Below are 14,444 nucleotides of genomic sequence, written 5' to 3'. Positions count from 1 at the left end.
GGGGGGGGAGCAGAAGTCTTGATGGAGGAGGGGGCGCGAGGGCGAGAATAGGAAGAACGGACGTTCCGGCTTACATGCTTCAGGCCAGTTCCCTATGGCTCTGCACGGTCGGTCATGACGGTAGCGTGGCACTTAATAGTGCTGCTTCTTTGGATTCGAGACTCTAAGCTGGGTATCATTCCTTCTCTTTCCCTGCCGCAGCGCCGCGAATGTTTGTATCAACGGCCAGACATATATTGTACACTTTTTTTACCACTCCTTGTGCCAAACCTCTCGTCAGCAGTCAGCCCGGCCCCATGCTCTAGGAAAGGCAACCACGTCCCTTACATTCGCCACACAGCACAGATATGCCAGCAGTCTGTCCCACCCAATGCCAAACCCGCCGTGCGGACTACTGCCGAAACGCCTCAGATCGGCGTACCACTTCATCGGCCCTAGCGACTCTCCTTCCAGTAGTCCCGGATACTGCCCAGCTTCGCCAGAGTGGTTCGTTTGATCCAGCATACCTCGCAGTCGCATCTTCTGGAGAAGCTTCTCAAGGTTGTGCTCGCGTAGTGAGCCGCCGCACACCTCCGCGTAGCCGTCCGGCAACAAGATGTCAAAGCATGCGGCCGTCTCGACCCGCTCGGTGGATCCTTTCGCCACATCAACGACGTCACCGGGCAGCATATCCATGCCCCGAGACATGTAGAAGGGCTTCTGCTCCTCGGGATAGTTCGTGACGATGACAGGCTGGTTGTCGAAAACGTTCGCGACCAGAAACCGCTCGTGCTCAAGGGCGAGGCCCGCGTCCCAGCCGGGCCTGATTGCGAAATCGTGTCCTTTGGCTTGCGCATCGCAGAGTTCAATGATGGCGTCGCGGTAGGTGATACGCGGCCACGGTCCAGCTATGAGTCTTGCCCAGCGGGACTCGGGGTTCTGTCTACTCGTGTGAGCTCCCGCGTAGCTGTTCATGTGCTCGGACCCAATCCTCGAATTTGCCAGTCGTTCAGCCAGATAGCGGATCAGAGCTTCGGCATGGTCGATGACCGCCGAGAGGGCTATGGTGCCCCGGAATTCAGCCTCTAACATATAAAATTCGGCAAGGTGGCGCACAGTATCAGACTGCTCAGCGCGGAAAGTGGGTGACAGAGCCCAGACGTTACCTAGTTCGGCCGAGAAGGCTTCAAGATGCAGCTGCGACGAGACGGTGAGGTATTTCGGCTCGCCGAAGAAATGCTGTATCTCGGGCCGTACGCCTGGTGCTCCGGTTCTTTTGAGAGGAGGTATGCTCCCATTCTGGGGCACAACTGTGAATACTTCGCCGGCGCCTTCGCAGTCGGAGGACGTAATGAGCGGGGGATGGACTTGCACCGCAGGGTCCGAGCACACGTCCTCAAAATAATCACTCACAGCGCGAGTGAGGTGGCTGCGGGTGCGAAGGATGAGATTTTGCCAGCTTGTTCGCATGCGTAAATGTGGAATCGTCCGTAGGAAGTCGTAGCTCGTGTCTTTTGGCTGGATAGGATTCTCCTGCACCAATTTACATCAATTTGGGGCTGCCTATCCCGCGGGGAACGTACCTCTGCATTCGAATTGCCCTGGTAAAGTACGTTCTCGACCTGTAACTCATGCGACTGGCCTTTCGACGGCGATGGTTGCCATCTGCCGACAAAGTCTATGTAAGAGCCAGGTTGGATGCTATGCTTCTCTTTAGCATATTTTCTCTGATGAAGGACTGAGGTCTGAGTACCCCTGCGCCTTGTCAGGCCTGATGAGCGCTTGGACAGGCTCGTACGTTGTGCCGTCTGCGATATGCGCAAACGCATGCCTTTTCTGTTTTCTGATGCTGCGCACAAGGCCCTGGATCCTCACTTGCTCTCGAGCTTCGTCTGGTCCAGTAGACTCGAGCAGCTTCGAATTGGGTATCCGCTCTTGTATCGTGTGCAAGTCGTGGTGAATATAGCGAGCGCTCCGTCCGCAGACCGAGGGAGTTGGGGGCGTGCGGCTACCGCGAATGCCATTGAGTCGCGGGGCGAAGATGTGTTTGGTCGACGGCCATGATGCACGTCCGTATCGACATGACATTCCGAAGGTCGCCGCCAGATATTGTCGAAATGAGCGACTGAGCTAGGATATGGTTGATCTTTCCGCAGTGAATTGTACTGAACTGCGGAAACGTACAGCTGCTCCCGGAGTTTGGAGAGCTCTACCTCCGCTTTTACTGCCTGAAAATACAGGCACTGTTAGCTGGAAAGATAGTGAGACATACTGCTCATCTTCTCTGTAATGCAGACGATACCAGAGATTGAGCAACGCCGCTGATGCCTGTCTATATTTATGGACCCCAATGCAGATGCTCCGCTCGCGCGTATGCCATCAACTCTCATACTCCATAGTACCCTGTACGAAGCCCCAAAACTCCTCCACAATCTCCTTCTGTCCAGCTTTCGCGGCTCTCACAGCCAGGTACTTTCTGTGATCAACTGGGATCTCCCACTCGCCTGGATTGCCACTGACGATGGTCCCACCTGCTTCCTTCAGGATGACCCATCCAGCACACACGTCCCACGCCCAACAGCCGCCTTCCCAATACAGGTCAAGTGTGCCCTCTGCCACCGCACACAGATTCAACGCTGCGCTCCCCAGGGCCCTTGCACTGTGCACCATCGCGCCACCCTCCTCCTTGCTAGCCCCGAGCTTCGCCCACGTCTCCGTCTTGCACTTCCAGTTGGCGCCGCTCCGATCGCTGCCCCACTCGATCGCGACCAGCGTTCCGTCGAGGCCCTTGAATTCTTCCTTCTCCTGCTTCACGGGCAAACGCTTCTCCTCGCCCGTCTGCACGTCCACGATGTAACTGCCCTCGCCCTTGACGCCCCAGTACAGCTTCTGCGTGAATGGATTGAAGACCACACCAACACAGGGGATCCGGTCGACCGCGAAGCCGAGACTGATACTCACATATGGGTACCGGTGCACAAAGTTCGTCGTCCCGTCAATGGGGTCTACCACAAACGTTGGCTCCTTGCCCAGTTTCATGCCCGGTTTCTGGAAAATCTTGTTAATGATTTTTGGTGCGCTCACAGTAGCAGGGGGGACTTACGTAGGTCTCCTCGCCCAAGAATTGGAACGTTGGGTACTTCACCATGAGATGGGTAGAGATGAACTTCTCGACCGCCGCATCTGTCTCGGTGACAAGGTCGGCAGAATTCTTCTTGGTGTCGACTGCTGTGGCTGCCGAGGCGGTCGCGGTCGTGATCATCTCACCTGCTTGTTTGGCGAGGTTGACCATGTCGGTTTTGATGGACTGGAGGTCGACTTTCCAGCAGCTTTGCCGGCTTTGCCCATCATCGCCGTCGTTGGTGTGGCTGCCCATGGCAGGTGGTGTGAGTTTGTGGGTTGCGTTGTAGATGCTCTCGGTGGGGTCTCGATGAAAAGCCCGTGCGCGTCCAAAGGAATTGTGTATGAGCTGAGTGTATCTTGCCGAAAATTATTGACTGTATCGCTGTTGTCTTGAAGAAGTCAGCAGGGAGTTAAGCCCCAAAATTTGGCTTATGGCGTTCGGTGACGTCGGGGGGCGGCCACGTGGGGCGCATTAGGGATTAGGGGTCTTGATAACGCTCGGAACTCAGACGGGATCTCGGATCACCACACAACCCGCTCTGAAGCTTGAGTTTATATTGATAGCACGGGATAAGATATCCGCAGTCAAGGTAGAACCAGAATCACCAAGCTGAGAGAAGGCAGCGGCCAGCGATCAATGTTCAATAGCTTATATATCCTAAACGATTGGATCTGATTGCGCGCTCAAAGACTGGTCAAAAACCAGCAGATATTCAAAGCCCAACAACTCCTTGTATGTAGTACAGTACTTTCGGTCGTAATCTCATGAAAACGTTCAACGTTTCATTTTCTCGTATGCCGGTTGATGGTCTTGTTATTTCGTGGCCGTCTATTCTCGTCAAGTCGTTTCTGTGGTCGCGTAGTCGTCATGTCATCAAGACATATTGGTATCCTGGTGTGGTCTTCCTCCAATTACTTCCACTATCCTGGCGTCCCGCCCCAGGCATCATTTCTCCTCTTATTCGCCGTTAGCTGATTGTAACAAGCAGAGATCCAATAAGAATCTCCTTTCGGCAGAATAGACATCGCGCTGCGCTGGTCGTCTGCTCATGGCCCAACACGTATCGCTCTCATGCTATCCTGACTCCTCAAAAATCGACTGTCACCCTGCCGTACAACCTCTTTGCCAATCCTGTCTCTAATATCTTGCCTCCGTCGTTCCCGCCTTTCGTCCTCCTTTCGTTGTTTTGCAAAAAGTACCCGGTCCCGCATATTGACAAACCGGCTGAAGGGCATATTGATACCCAGTATCGATGTCTTGTATAGCTGGTGGCTCGCCCGAATCTTGGCCAGACTGTTAGAGCTCCCTTGCTTCGCCAGCATCCGAAGCTGATTCTCTCTTCGGCGTTGCGAGATCCGCCTCACTAGACTCACTGGCCCCCTGATGACGGTTCGCTCCTGAGGCAAACCGAGTGAATTGTGCACTTGCATGTCTTGCTCCTCGCCTGGTTTCGGGTGCGGATCCTCGAAGCTGTCCCAGAAGCCTTGTGGTCGCCAGAACGGATGCGAAGAGCCATCTAGTTGCTGACCTTTCTTGCGGTTTTGTGGGTTGCGAACACTGAGCCCACGTGTCAAGGCCTGCACGAAACTTTCAGACCTGCGCCGTTGGCTTGGCCGCTTCGACACCGCGCTCGGCTTGAACTCATTAGCATCTGTCTCCGTGTTTGGCGTAGCAGGTATGATATTTAGTGCTGGTGGCTGCGGTGCCTCTCGAGGGTTTCGCAACGGACTTCGAGTTGACAAAGCATCAGCATCCTTAATGTAATGCTGTTTGCGTACTTCCTTGACTGCGCGTGACTCGCTCGTGATGTTTGGCTCTATAAGCTGCAACGAGTGATTGTTGTGAGGGAAGAAGTTAACTGCCGTGGCGTCACGCAGTTCGGGCGAGGCAGACTTGTAAGATGGCTGAGAAAAAGGGGTCTCTAAAATCGACGGTGGACGAAGGGCCGCCCACTCAGACGTTCCTGGCGTCGGCTGGAGCAGACTTGGATCCGGCTGAGAGGATGAAGCCGATCGTCGGGGAGGCTTTGAGGGCGTCTCATCTGGGCCTCGTTCATTTGACAGGCTTCGGAGTGACGAGATCAGACGATCTGATTCCATGCGATCCAGTGTCCGTCGCAATTCAGTTTCGGCCTCTTTTCGCTGTCTTCTGAACTTCTCAGAGGTTATCGAATTGGCACGAGACGTAGTACGAGACGTAGGCGCTGACAGCGACGAGCTCCTGGGTGGTACTACCACCTTAGGCTGCTCGCCTCTTCCACGATCGGACTGCGATTCTGAGAGCGTTCTCTTGCGTTGCCATGAAGTAGGAGGCTTGTTGTCCGGCGCTTTCTTTGAATGTGTTCTGCCCGAGCTGCCAGAGAGCGAGTGTCTCTTACTGCTTGGGTTAGAAGAACTGCGCAGGGATGAAGTACGTTCAGGGATGACAGCGACCTTGATGATCTCGACCTTTGGCTGGACGATGCTAGACGACAGGCTATGTGATCTAGCAACCTCTGAGCCAAAGCTCCAACGATTCTCGTTGCTCAGTCTGGCTTTCTTGTGAATCAGTCGATGTGCCGAGTCAACACTCAGCGTCTGAGAAGCAGGTAAGGGTGAGCTGGCGGATCGCAGAGAGTCCTGTTTTGTTATCTTGCGAAGCGTTCCTCGTTTCTTGGGTGATGGTGTCGTTTCGAGCACCAGGGCACCAATCGTAGAAGTTGTTGATGCTGCAGAATTTCGCTTCTCTGTAGGCTGCTCGTGGGCGACTGCGCTGCTCCAACCAATAATGCTCGCGAACTTCTCTGTTGAAGCAGAAGGAGACTCCTTATCCACAGCCTTCAGCCGATCCCTCAGACTAGGGCCTCTGCGCACTTTCTCGACTTTAATTCGACTTTCGTCCGGCGCCGGCGACCGCTTTTCGTCCTTGAGCAACGAATGCTTCGGGGCAGTGTCGCGGGAAGGACTCGGTGTATGATCTCTTGGCTTTCTTACAGTTTCGCCCTTTGTTTCGTGTCGAATGCCTGCCTCCTGGGGAATTGCTGTTGCATGAGCTGTCGATGGGTTGTCCACAAACACTTCGGCCTGTTCTTCGTCCTTGCCCATCGGCAGCGCTAGCCTGAGGCGGCTTGGTATTGGTGATGCAGCTACTGCTATCTTCTCAGGGCTTGGGTATAATCCACCGAGGTCCAGTGCCGGCAACCTTCGAGTTCGGGGCGTCGGATAATCCGCAACATGAGTAGTCGAATCATCGTCGGAGACTATGTCCTCTCTTGCGGTTTTGAACGACTCGGCACGAGTTGAAGTCAAAGAAGGTTGGGTTCCAAGGAACGGTCTCGGTACGGGCCGCTTGAGCTCCGCAGGAGGTGTGATGTCCGGCGTGGGAGGACTGTTCTGATTGATAGGGGTCACTGGCTTCGATCGACACAGCCCAGCATCAGGGGACGGCTCGAGAGGCACAGTCTCGGCAGACTCGCCGTTTGCCGTAGGTGGCGTGGGTGGCAGATTGGGTGTCGTTGGCAGACCGTTCGACAATGACTTCAGATATACGAGTGTAGGCTCATCATAACCATCAGCCGACGTTCGGTACAGTTCCCTCAGGTCTGAGGGAACTCGCTTGGACTCGCGACGGATTGGTGGAGATTTATTAACAGGATGCGCTTCGAAACTGTCCATCACGGATGGGCCGTGAATAATGTATTCTGCTGTTCTTGCCATAGTATGGACCTTCTGGAAGAAGACAGCGCTTCAAGCAATATTTTCGCACTAATTCATCGTTCTGCTGATGCTCGGCGACACAACTGTGACACTATCGGCCGCGTAGGCGAGGGAGAGGAAGAGCGTAACGGGTGGCTTAAGAGATATTAGAGTCGAGCAAATCGGTTCCAACGTTACAAAGTCAGGGTAGCAGTTCGAATATATCGACAGGACCTTTGACCGATAGCGACAGGACGAAGGGGCGTGGAATGGGACAAGGAGACGAGCAGGGGTGGTGAAGGGAGACTTCCGGATGTTGGTGGGTTGTACACCTGGGGCCCAGGCTGTCGCAACGAAGGGGCTGAGACGTAGAGTGCCAACAGCTGTCGCGTGTCGCTCCAGAAGGTCGAGAAGTCGCTAAGAACATACAACAGGAATACTACTAGTCGTCTGCAAACAGCTTGCGATGCTGATGTGAAGCGCTATGAAGAGGTAGCGGAGGAGAGCAACGTTGGCGAATGAGATCCGGATGGCTGGGATTCTCAGTCCTCGCCTCACCGGACCCAAACGCCAAGGCGCTCCAATGCACCTCAAGTCCGCGCTCGGATGCAGGATGGAATGTCCGGACCAGGATGATCAAAGGGGTGTATATATCATTCCGTACGTGCCTAATGGTTGCTGCTCATCGCTCATCAATTCCCCAATTCCCGAAACCACCCTTCTACTCCAGCCTCGCGAGGTATGCATCTATGCGCCACTTCATCCGTATGACTCGCTGCAATTCCATTCAATAAATGGAATAATGGCACACGACTACCCAGGTAAGTCCCAGCTGTCCTTATCCGTAATCGAATGACCCATGGATCATTCGGACCACTCCTCAAGCGAATCTGCGGCCGGATAGTTCTACATTCCCGGGCCCAAATCCAAACCCTGACCACCATTGTTGAAATTGTACGGAAAGTCCACGATCCCATCCAGCATCCAGTTCAAAGGATCAAACACCTCGTAGTTGGCCGCTGCGCCATAGTCTGTGCTGAAGTCGTCAAGCATGCCGGTTGACATTCCTGCCATTCCTGGAACCATGGGCGCAGATATAGCCGGGTCGTGTGCTTGCATATCAGACTTAGCTTCACGCATCTCGACTCGCGAAGCGGGTCTGGTCTCGACTTGAAGTGCTGGATCCTGGCGTCGGACTACAGTGAGGGTCAGTAAACGAAGAAGCGTGAGGTATTTTCCACAGAACCTACCTTCAGATGGCTTTCCACCCTGGAAATGGAAGTTTTTGCGCCAGCGCCAGACTGAATCAAACACCAGCGACATTGACATTCGGCACTTGACTTTCAACTGCAGACTATCGTCGTAACTTTGATCGCCAATGTTATGGCTAGGCTCTGCGCGAACACGGCCGCTCTTCCACACTTGGTGAAGCACCTCGGCCAATCTCTCCGCCAAGTCGTTGTCTATCGCGCTCATACTCCTCAGAGCCCAGATAGTTCGTCGCAATAGAGTCGAGGCACCCTGAGTGTCCATCTCATGCTCGCTCAAGAAGTTGTGCATCAGTTTGAGTAACGAAAACCCTGCGGCAAGCATCATGTGGAAAATATAGTTTGTTCCATAGGACAAGGAGAGCCCATGGGTGTAGGTCGAAGGCAGACTCACACTGCTCTCATTTTCGAGGCTCAGACACGCGTCCAAAAATTCGGTGGTGGCATTGTACAGCTGCAGTAAATCCGCGCGATATGACGGCAGCGAAGGGGGTGAGAAGAAAGCGCTCAACCTCATGTGCAGAACGGCTGCCTTGAGATAGATCTTGGTGATCGGGCTGCTGTCCTTTCGCAAGTCGTCCTCGAGGTGTGCCAGCTGGTCCGAAAGCAACGACACATAGGTGTGTCGGTCTTTGTCGGGAGCTAACCCGACTGGATCATTGGCGTTCATATACAGGTGCTTCGAGACCTTGTCTACAAACTTCTCGATCAATAGCCGGTTGAGCACTGGAGCTGGTAGCTCGTAATTTGGATTGCTCTCGATGGGCTTTGGTCCGAGGGTCCAGTCGTAGATGGTGAGAGGGGGATGACCATATACGGTGCAGATGCGCTGTGCCACGATATTACACACGCTCCATACCACAACTCGGTCTTGTAACTCGACCTCTCGAAGCTCGATTCGGAACTTGGAAAAGTCTTGGGCGTGGCTCGGGCGATGCAGTCCAATCTGAACAGCAATCTGCATCATCAGGCCACAGAGCATCCATGTGGGATCCGTGGATGTGCTGCTAGTGGGCATTGGCCAAGCACACAACAAAATCAGTGCTTTCACCACATGATAATTCTGTGGCACCTCGCCGACAGTCTGCCATACTAATCGCATCAAAGGTCCACTGAGTGTCTGGAACAGACCCTGGTCGGGGTTATAGTGTCGCGCGCCAACGGCCATGATGGTCCAGAACAGTAACGGTGATCGATGAAAGTACTCGTCTGGGGTCCTTTCGGGGTTCAGGAAAGGCAAAAAGGGGTGGTAGAAGCTGAAGAAGCGTTGATGCAAGTCTCGTATCCGTTCGGGAGCGAGGGTGACATCTTCGAGCCTCTTGTATCCCTGCCCTCGACCCGGACTCTTGTCTAGTCCGCTTCTCAGATCCAGTAGGCCAGCGGCAGCGTCGGCAGCGTAGGCATTGCTCTGCGCATTGAGAGTGCCATTGAGCTGGTGTACACCGTTGGTCTGTGCTAGAAGCTTGTTTTGTTCTTCAACCTTGTTCCTTAATTCCACGATCTCACGCTCCATCTCCGCATTGCGAGAGCGCTTGCCTATGCGCTTGAAGTTGTCTTCGATCTTGCATTCGAGGTTCAGCCGCCGGCAGCGCGAGCATGTCTGGAAAGGGTCCTGGACGACATCGCAACGAAGCTACAGGACCTATTAGCAACGGTTCGGCCATGGTCTGCATGGAAGCGTTCGATTGAGTGCAATGAGTCATTGTCGCCGTACGATAACAAGCTGGGTATCGGGCGTACCTTTTGCTGCCTGCATTCGTTGCAAGCCCGCTTTATGGGCCTCTTCCTTCCCTGTGCATCTTCGCCGAGCTGGGGGTCGGGTGACTCAATACTGGGAGAACTCTCATCGAAGCCGGCAATGGAGGCATTGCGCTTGCGACTCCCAGTTGGGCTTCCCAGAACCTGGGGGAGACCAGGTACGGCCTCGTCAGGTCTTTGTGTAGCAGCCAGCTTGCCAATGAGCCCGAAGTATTAATGGGGTGCTGTAACGCCGATAGTCGGAGGTCTGGAGTACGGCCAATGCTCAGCCTGACACTTGGAAAGAGTCGAGCGGGCAGGTCGAGGTTGCGTCGGCAAACCTGCTTCCTTAAGGGAGCCTGCGGGGAGCGGGGCTTGCCGAGTCACTCACTGCCTTGACTGAGGGGCTGGGAGCCTCATCATTACCTGCCTACAGGCTCAGCTCAGATGTTGGAATGCAGCACTATGACTGAAAAAGAATCCAGATCTCTATTGAAAGTGCCGTTCAAATGCAAGGAGCCTGACTCCAGGCCCGTCAATGCGCGACTCAAGTTTGGAAATGCCTCAACTCAAGAAGAACGAGGTAATAGCTCGGCCGCTCCCACGCCTTGTGATCAGCAGCGTTGAGCTGTGACTGACGAGCGACAGTGACCATCTTTGACTCGAGTTCAGCATCAGAGCCATTCTTGGACTCGGTCACATATGCACGGCTGCAGAAACAGGCGCAGAAATGAGCTGATCATAAAGTTCAACCTGAGTTCCTTTCTACATCTATGCTTCTAGGGTATTCGTACACGGGCATCTAAAACGCGTCTAAAAGCACGACTGCCTCGTCCTGGGATATCGTAAGACCAACCATAACACCATGCAAATCAAACGCCTTGCCACCTGCCGTAGTCATGCGGCGGTGGAAATTCAACATCGCTCCTGCGAGGATCTCTCGCAAACCGGTCGCAACCCCAATGTCATATACCCCAGCCTCTGGACCTGGCCCATGATCTTTGCTCATCTTCTCGTGAATACCACTTTGAGTCCAGTAGCACGGCACGTGCTAAGTGCAGTGATATCTCCCTTCCCAAGTCATTCATCGAGCCCGAGCCCTAGCTCACTTCGTGAGAAGAGTGGGCGTTGATCCTAGGCTGATAGACATTGCCGCTTGGCGGGCCGCCTCCTGCCAGGATGGCGGTGATATTTGCCTTATTCATCTGTCCGAGACGTGTGATGTCCATCTGTTTCGGGTTTCCGGCATGCATTTGTTACACCCGTCGATACCCGGGCTCAGATTGCCACATATTCCTGCTGACTCATAGCTGCCAAACATGGGCCACATTGCCTCACAATCAGATCTACGGCACATTAGCCCGCCGATGGGCGATCAGAATGTGCTCCAGTTCCAGTCTCGTGGTACACTGTTGGCCGGTTGCTCTGAGTGCTCTGCCCGACGTGCACCAGAGACCATGCGGCGATGGCTGCCCGCAAGTGGCGTGGGTGGCCCACTCTGGTTGTCATCGTCTCTGCTGCCATCACTGTTCTTGCGTCTGAGTGAGCGCGCAGTGTCCCATTTCTGGTACTGGCGGTAGCATGTATCGCAAGCCTTGGACTCAATACCATCTGGGTGGAACTTGGCTTCCTGATCCAGGGGAATAGTGTGTGGCACATGCGAAGAGCAGAAGATATGCCCGCAGTGTCGGCAGTGGTGCTTGCGGACAAAGAGGTTGAAATTGGAGCGGCATTGCGCAGAGTCGCAGGTTGGGGATGCCACATCCGGCTTCCAGTGCTCTCGTGTAGGGGGACCGGTCACTTCTCCCAGCTCTTCATCGTTGGCCCACTGGTGATCCATAGCCTCTAGATCCAGCTTCATTTGAGCGGCTCTGACTGCAGCACCGACCTCGGCCTCCGGTAGGCTGTCGAGGGATCCATGCTGACTCTTGGGCGGAGTCGAAGGTGTAGAAAAGTGCTCGGTCGGTCTGAGTACGGCGGGCACGTACAGGGGTGACTTCAGCGGTCGCAGCTGCTTGAACGGGTTCGGAGGTTGTGGCTGCATATACTCGTTCATACGTGGAGAAGTAGGAGAAGCAGAGTTGGCCGGCGACGGTTGCTGGTAGGCATACTGAGTCTGCACATTGTCTGGGATAGGATAGGACTGCGCCGGATAGTTGGATGCCATTGTCGTCATGGCGTTCGCGTAGTCATATACTGTATGGTCCTGTGCTAGGGAGGGGCGAGGCTGCGGTGTGGAAGACGCGGGATTAAGCACATGCGTTTGCTTGTACCGGTCAGCCAGACGAGCGCCAGTGGCTCACAATGACAAGCTAATAGGCTGGTGAGATAAGCTAAAATTGAGGCTTATAGAGAAGAGAGGAGATGATAAAGATCCGTGGGGTGTGAGCAAAAAGATCAGGGCGGGATATGGAGGGCGGGGGGTTGAGATATGAAGGCCGTTGACGAGGGTTTAGTCTGTGAGCGCTGAGCATGCGACACTGCGACGGTAGTGTCGAAGCGGCGACACACATGTGCCAGAGAAGCCACTGGCCCAGACTAGGGTCCCGGAGCAGCGCCAGTCAAGGGTTGCTGATAAGGAAATGTGTGGCCAACCAGAGCATCGCTAAAGACCCTTCTTAAGCCGGCCAAGGGCACTAAGGCTCCTTTAGGTGGCGAGATCCCAACCTGACTCCGTGCAAGGCTCGGGGGCTGATTCGCCCCCGCTAGGATCCGAAATGCGCGTAGTGGCAGTACGCTGGTTCCAAGCACAGCTGCCACGATGGAATTCATGCGCAGCAATACCTTTGCGGGCTGAACGTAGAACATTTGACAGCCCGGCTGCATATCTGTCATGGTCGCTGAATAATCGCTTGATAGACGTTCGATTAGTTCTCGGCTGTGTGCGACTGCAGCATGCGAGCGTGCGACACACCCATAACATTTTCAGACTTGCCCGAGAATTGACTTCACCCAGTTCAAGCGATCAGTGGATCAAGCCCGTGTCATCGCGCTGGAGCCGCAAATTGGCAGTGGATCTCATCAGCCTCAGGCACGGCTACTCGGTAGAATCCCTCGTGGATGATGGCTCGCGACGTCAGGCGGCTGTCGGTACATACTTCCTTGGAGATGGGACTTGATCGATACCAGCAGCTCATCACGATCCATGTGCCAACCTACGCCAGACGCTGCTCGTTGTTCATGATAGTTCGTAGCTACTGCATCAAGTCGTGTTGGCAGCTGCACCGTGGGCAAAGAAGCCGGTCCGGGCACCCGGTTCCCAAGCCCTACAAAGCTTAGAACGGCAGGACTTCCTTTGCGCGGGTTCGCCTCTCGGCGCTCGTTGGGGACGTTGCCTCCACCGGTAGCCGTTCAAAGGTCGGCCACTAGTATATACTGCAACCCTTTTTTCCTCGCTGCCATGAGGACACGCCGCCACTCAGGCAGTGGATGCTGACGCCCAATCAGAAGCCAAAGGCGTCTTGAATGCATGGACGCACGACGTGAGCATCACAGCCAACCCTGTACCTACGCATCTCTGCTGCGAGTGCGTGAGGTGAACTATTTGCGCATCACTCCATACGTGCCCACCCAGACTAGAGGCTGGACGAGCGGACACGGTCCACCCCGTAGCTTGCGCCAGCGGCCTTTGAAGCAAGACAGGTGCTCACACGACCACATCAATGCTGCGCCCCTCCTTGTGTACCTGCTATGGAATCGTTTCTGTTATATGTTTCCCTCACATGACGGTCGAGACTGTCCAACGTGCAGCAATCGCGTAAAGAGCAATATGCTAATTAGATCTAGGCCGAGGCTCTACCTTTATTTGTCCGGCGGTCCGCCTACCTCCAAAAGAATTACACTGCTAACATCGCCGTGAGAAGACTCCGCCGGCTTCAAACCGGTGTCCACAGTTTTGGGCTTTTCGCACGATCTGGACCGTGTCAACTCGGCGACAGCCGCGTGGTTATACTCACCACCAATGCGCCGTTTGCTAAAGCAATGAATCCCTGACGATTTGATGCCGCAGCACTCGCGGAAGAGGAACTGATCTCGCCGCTCCACGCTGCACGGATCGTGTCGCCTTCGAGTTGGACTTGCCACTTATCTCGCCGCCGCCGGCTTACGTTCTCTTGGCTTCTAACCGCTCACCACAACTGACGGTCGCGGCGTGGTCTCACTTCTCTGCTCCACCAAATCCCTCATGGGCTGAAACAGTCGTCTTCCACCGTCCTCACCGCCGGCCCCCTTGCTCGCCCATCCCACGACATCCTCCCACCTCACCCACTCCCACCCCGCACACTTGTCCCTCTCCCTCGTTTCTGGTTCCGCTTTTCTTCCCCCCTCCTCGTCCACGACCCCGACCATGAACACCGTGACATAATGCTTTCCACCATCCATAACACTATTGGTGGCGGTCAAGAATCGTAGGTCCCGCACCTTGAGGCCCGTCTCCTCCTCCGCCTCCCGCGCCGCGCACTCCTCGAACGACTCACCGAACTCGAGATGTCCGCCGGGCAGAGCAAACGTGTTGGCGCCGAGGGAGCCGAGGCGTTCGCCGAGGAGAAAGTGGTTGGCGTTGGAGTGGGTGGGAGGTGGGAAGAGGAAGAGGCCGACGCCGACTCGTGGCGGCGTTGGTGCCGAGCTGGTCATGTTGGTTGTGCGATAGTGAGCCTGAAGCTA

The 14,444-nt window shown here is 54.9% G+C and overlaps 6 protein-coding genes across 6 annotated transcripts; all 6 read right to left on the bottom strand.

Annotated features, from left to right (window-relative positions):
* Window positions 1–276: 276 nt before the first annotated feature.
* HMPREF1541_02002 (uncharacterized protein) lies at window positions 277–1,808 on the bottom strand (the record flags this gene model as incomplete). The annotated part of the gene is made up of 2 exons (XM_008716358.1): window positions 277–1,512; window positions 1,563–1,808. The coding sequence occupies 2 exons, from the start codon at window positions 1,806–1,808 to the stop codon at window positions 277–279; spliced, it is 1,482 nt and encodes a 493-aa protein (XP_008714580.1).
* Window positions 1,809–2,358: 550 nt separating this feature from the next.
* On the bottom strand, window positions 2,359–3,355 carry HMPREF1541_02001 (uncharacterized protein; the record flags this gene model as incomplete). Its single annotated transcript, XM_008716357.1, has 2 exons — window positions 2,359–3,027; window positions 3,083–3,355. 2 exons carry the CDS (start codon window positions 3,353–3,355, stop codon window positions 2,359–2,361), a joined length of 942 nt encoding a protein of 313 aa, XP_008714579.1.
* A 794-nt stretch (window positions 3,356–4,149) lies between these two features.
* HMPREF1541_02000 (uncharacterized protein) lies at window positions 4,150–6,756 on the bottom strand (the record flags this gene model as incomplete). The annotated part of the gene is made up of 1 exon (XM_008716356.1): window positions 4,150–6,756. One exon carries the CDS (start codon window positions 6,754–6,756, stop codon window positions 4,150–4,152), a length of 2,607 nt encoding a protein of 868 aa, XP_008714578.1.
* Window positions 6,757–7,683: 927 nt separating this feature from the next.
* HMPREF1541_01999 (uncharacterized protein) lies at window positions 7,684–9,558 on the bottom strand (the record flags this gene model as incomplete). Its single annotated transcript, XM_008716355.1, has 2 exons — window positions 7,684–7,973; window positions 8,028–9,558. 2 exons carry the CDS (start codon window positions 9,556–9,558, stop codon window positions 7,684–7,686), a joined length of 1,821 nt encoding a protein of 606 aa, XP_008714577.1.
* Window positions 9,559–11,157: 1,599 nt separating this feature from the next.
* On the bottom strand, window positions 11,158–11,949 carry HMPREF1541_01998 (uncharacterized protein; the record flags this gene model as incomplete). Its single annotated transcript, XM_008716354.1, has 1 exon — window positions 11,158–11,949. The coding sequence occupies one exon, from the start codon at window positions 11,947–11,949 to the stop codon at window positions 11,158–11,160; it is 792 nt and encodes a 263-aa protein (XP_008714576.1).
* A 1,952-nt stretch (window positions 11,950–13,901) lies between these two features.
* On the bottom strand, window positions 13,902–14,414 carry HMPREF1541_01997 (uncharacterized protein; the record flags this gene model as incomplete). Its single annotated transcript, XM_008716353.1, has 1 exon — window positions 13,902–14,414. One exon carries the CDS (start codon window positions 14,412–14,414, stop codon window positions 13,902–13,904), a length of 513 nt encoding a protein of 170 aa, XP_008714575.1.
* Window positions 14,415–14,444: the final 30 nt, after the last annotated feature.

The sequence above is a fragment of the Cyphellophora europaea genome (assembly GCF_000365145.1).
Source record: "Cyphellophora europaea CBS 101466 unplaced genomic scaffold supercont1.2, whole genome shotgun sequence".
Taxonomy (NCBI): Eukaryota; Fungi; Ascomycota; class Eurotiomycetes; order Chaetothyriales; family Cyphellophoraceae; genus Cyphellophora; species Cyphellophora europaea.
Note: the sequence above shows the minus strand (reverse complement) of the source record. Positions and strands in the feature narration are given on the sequence as shown.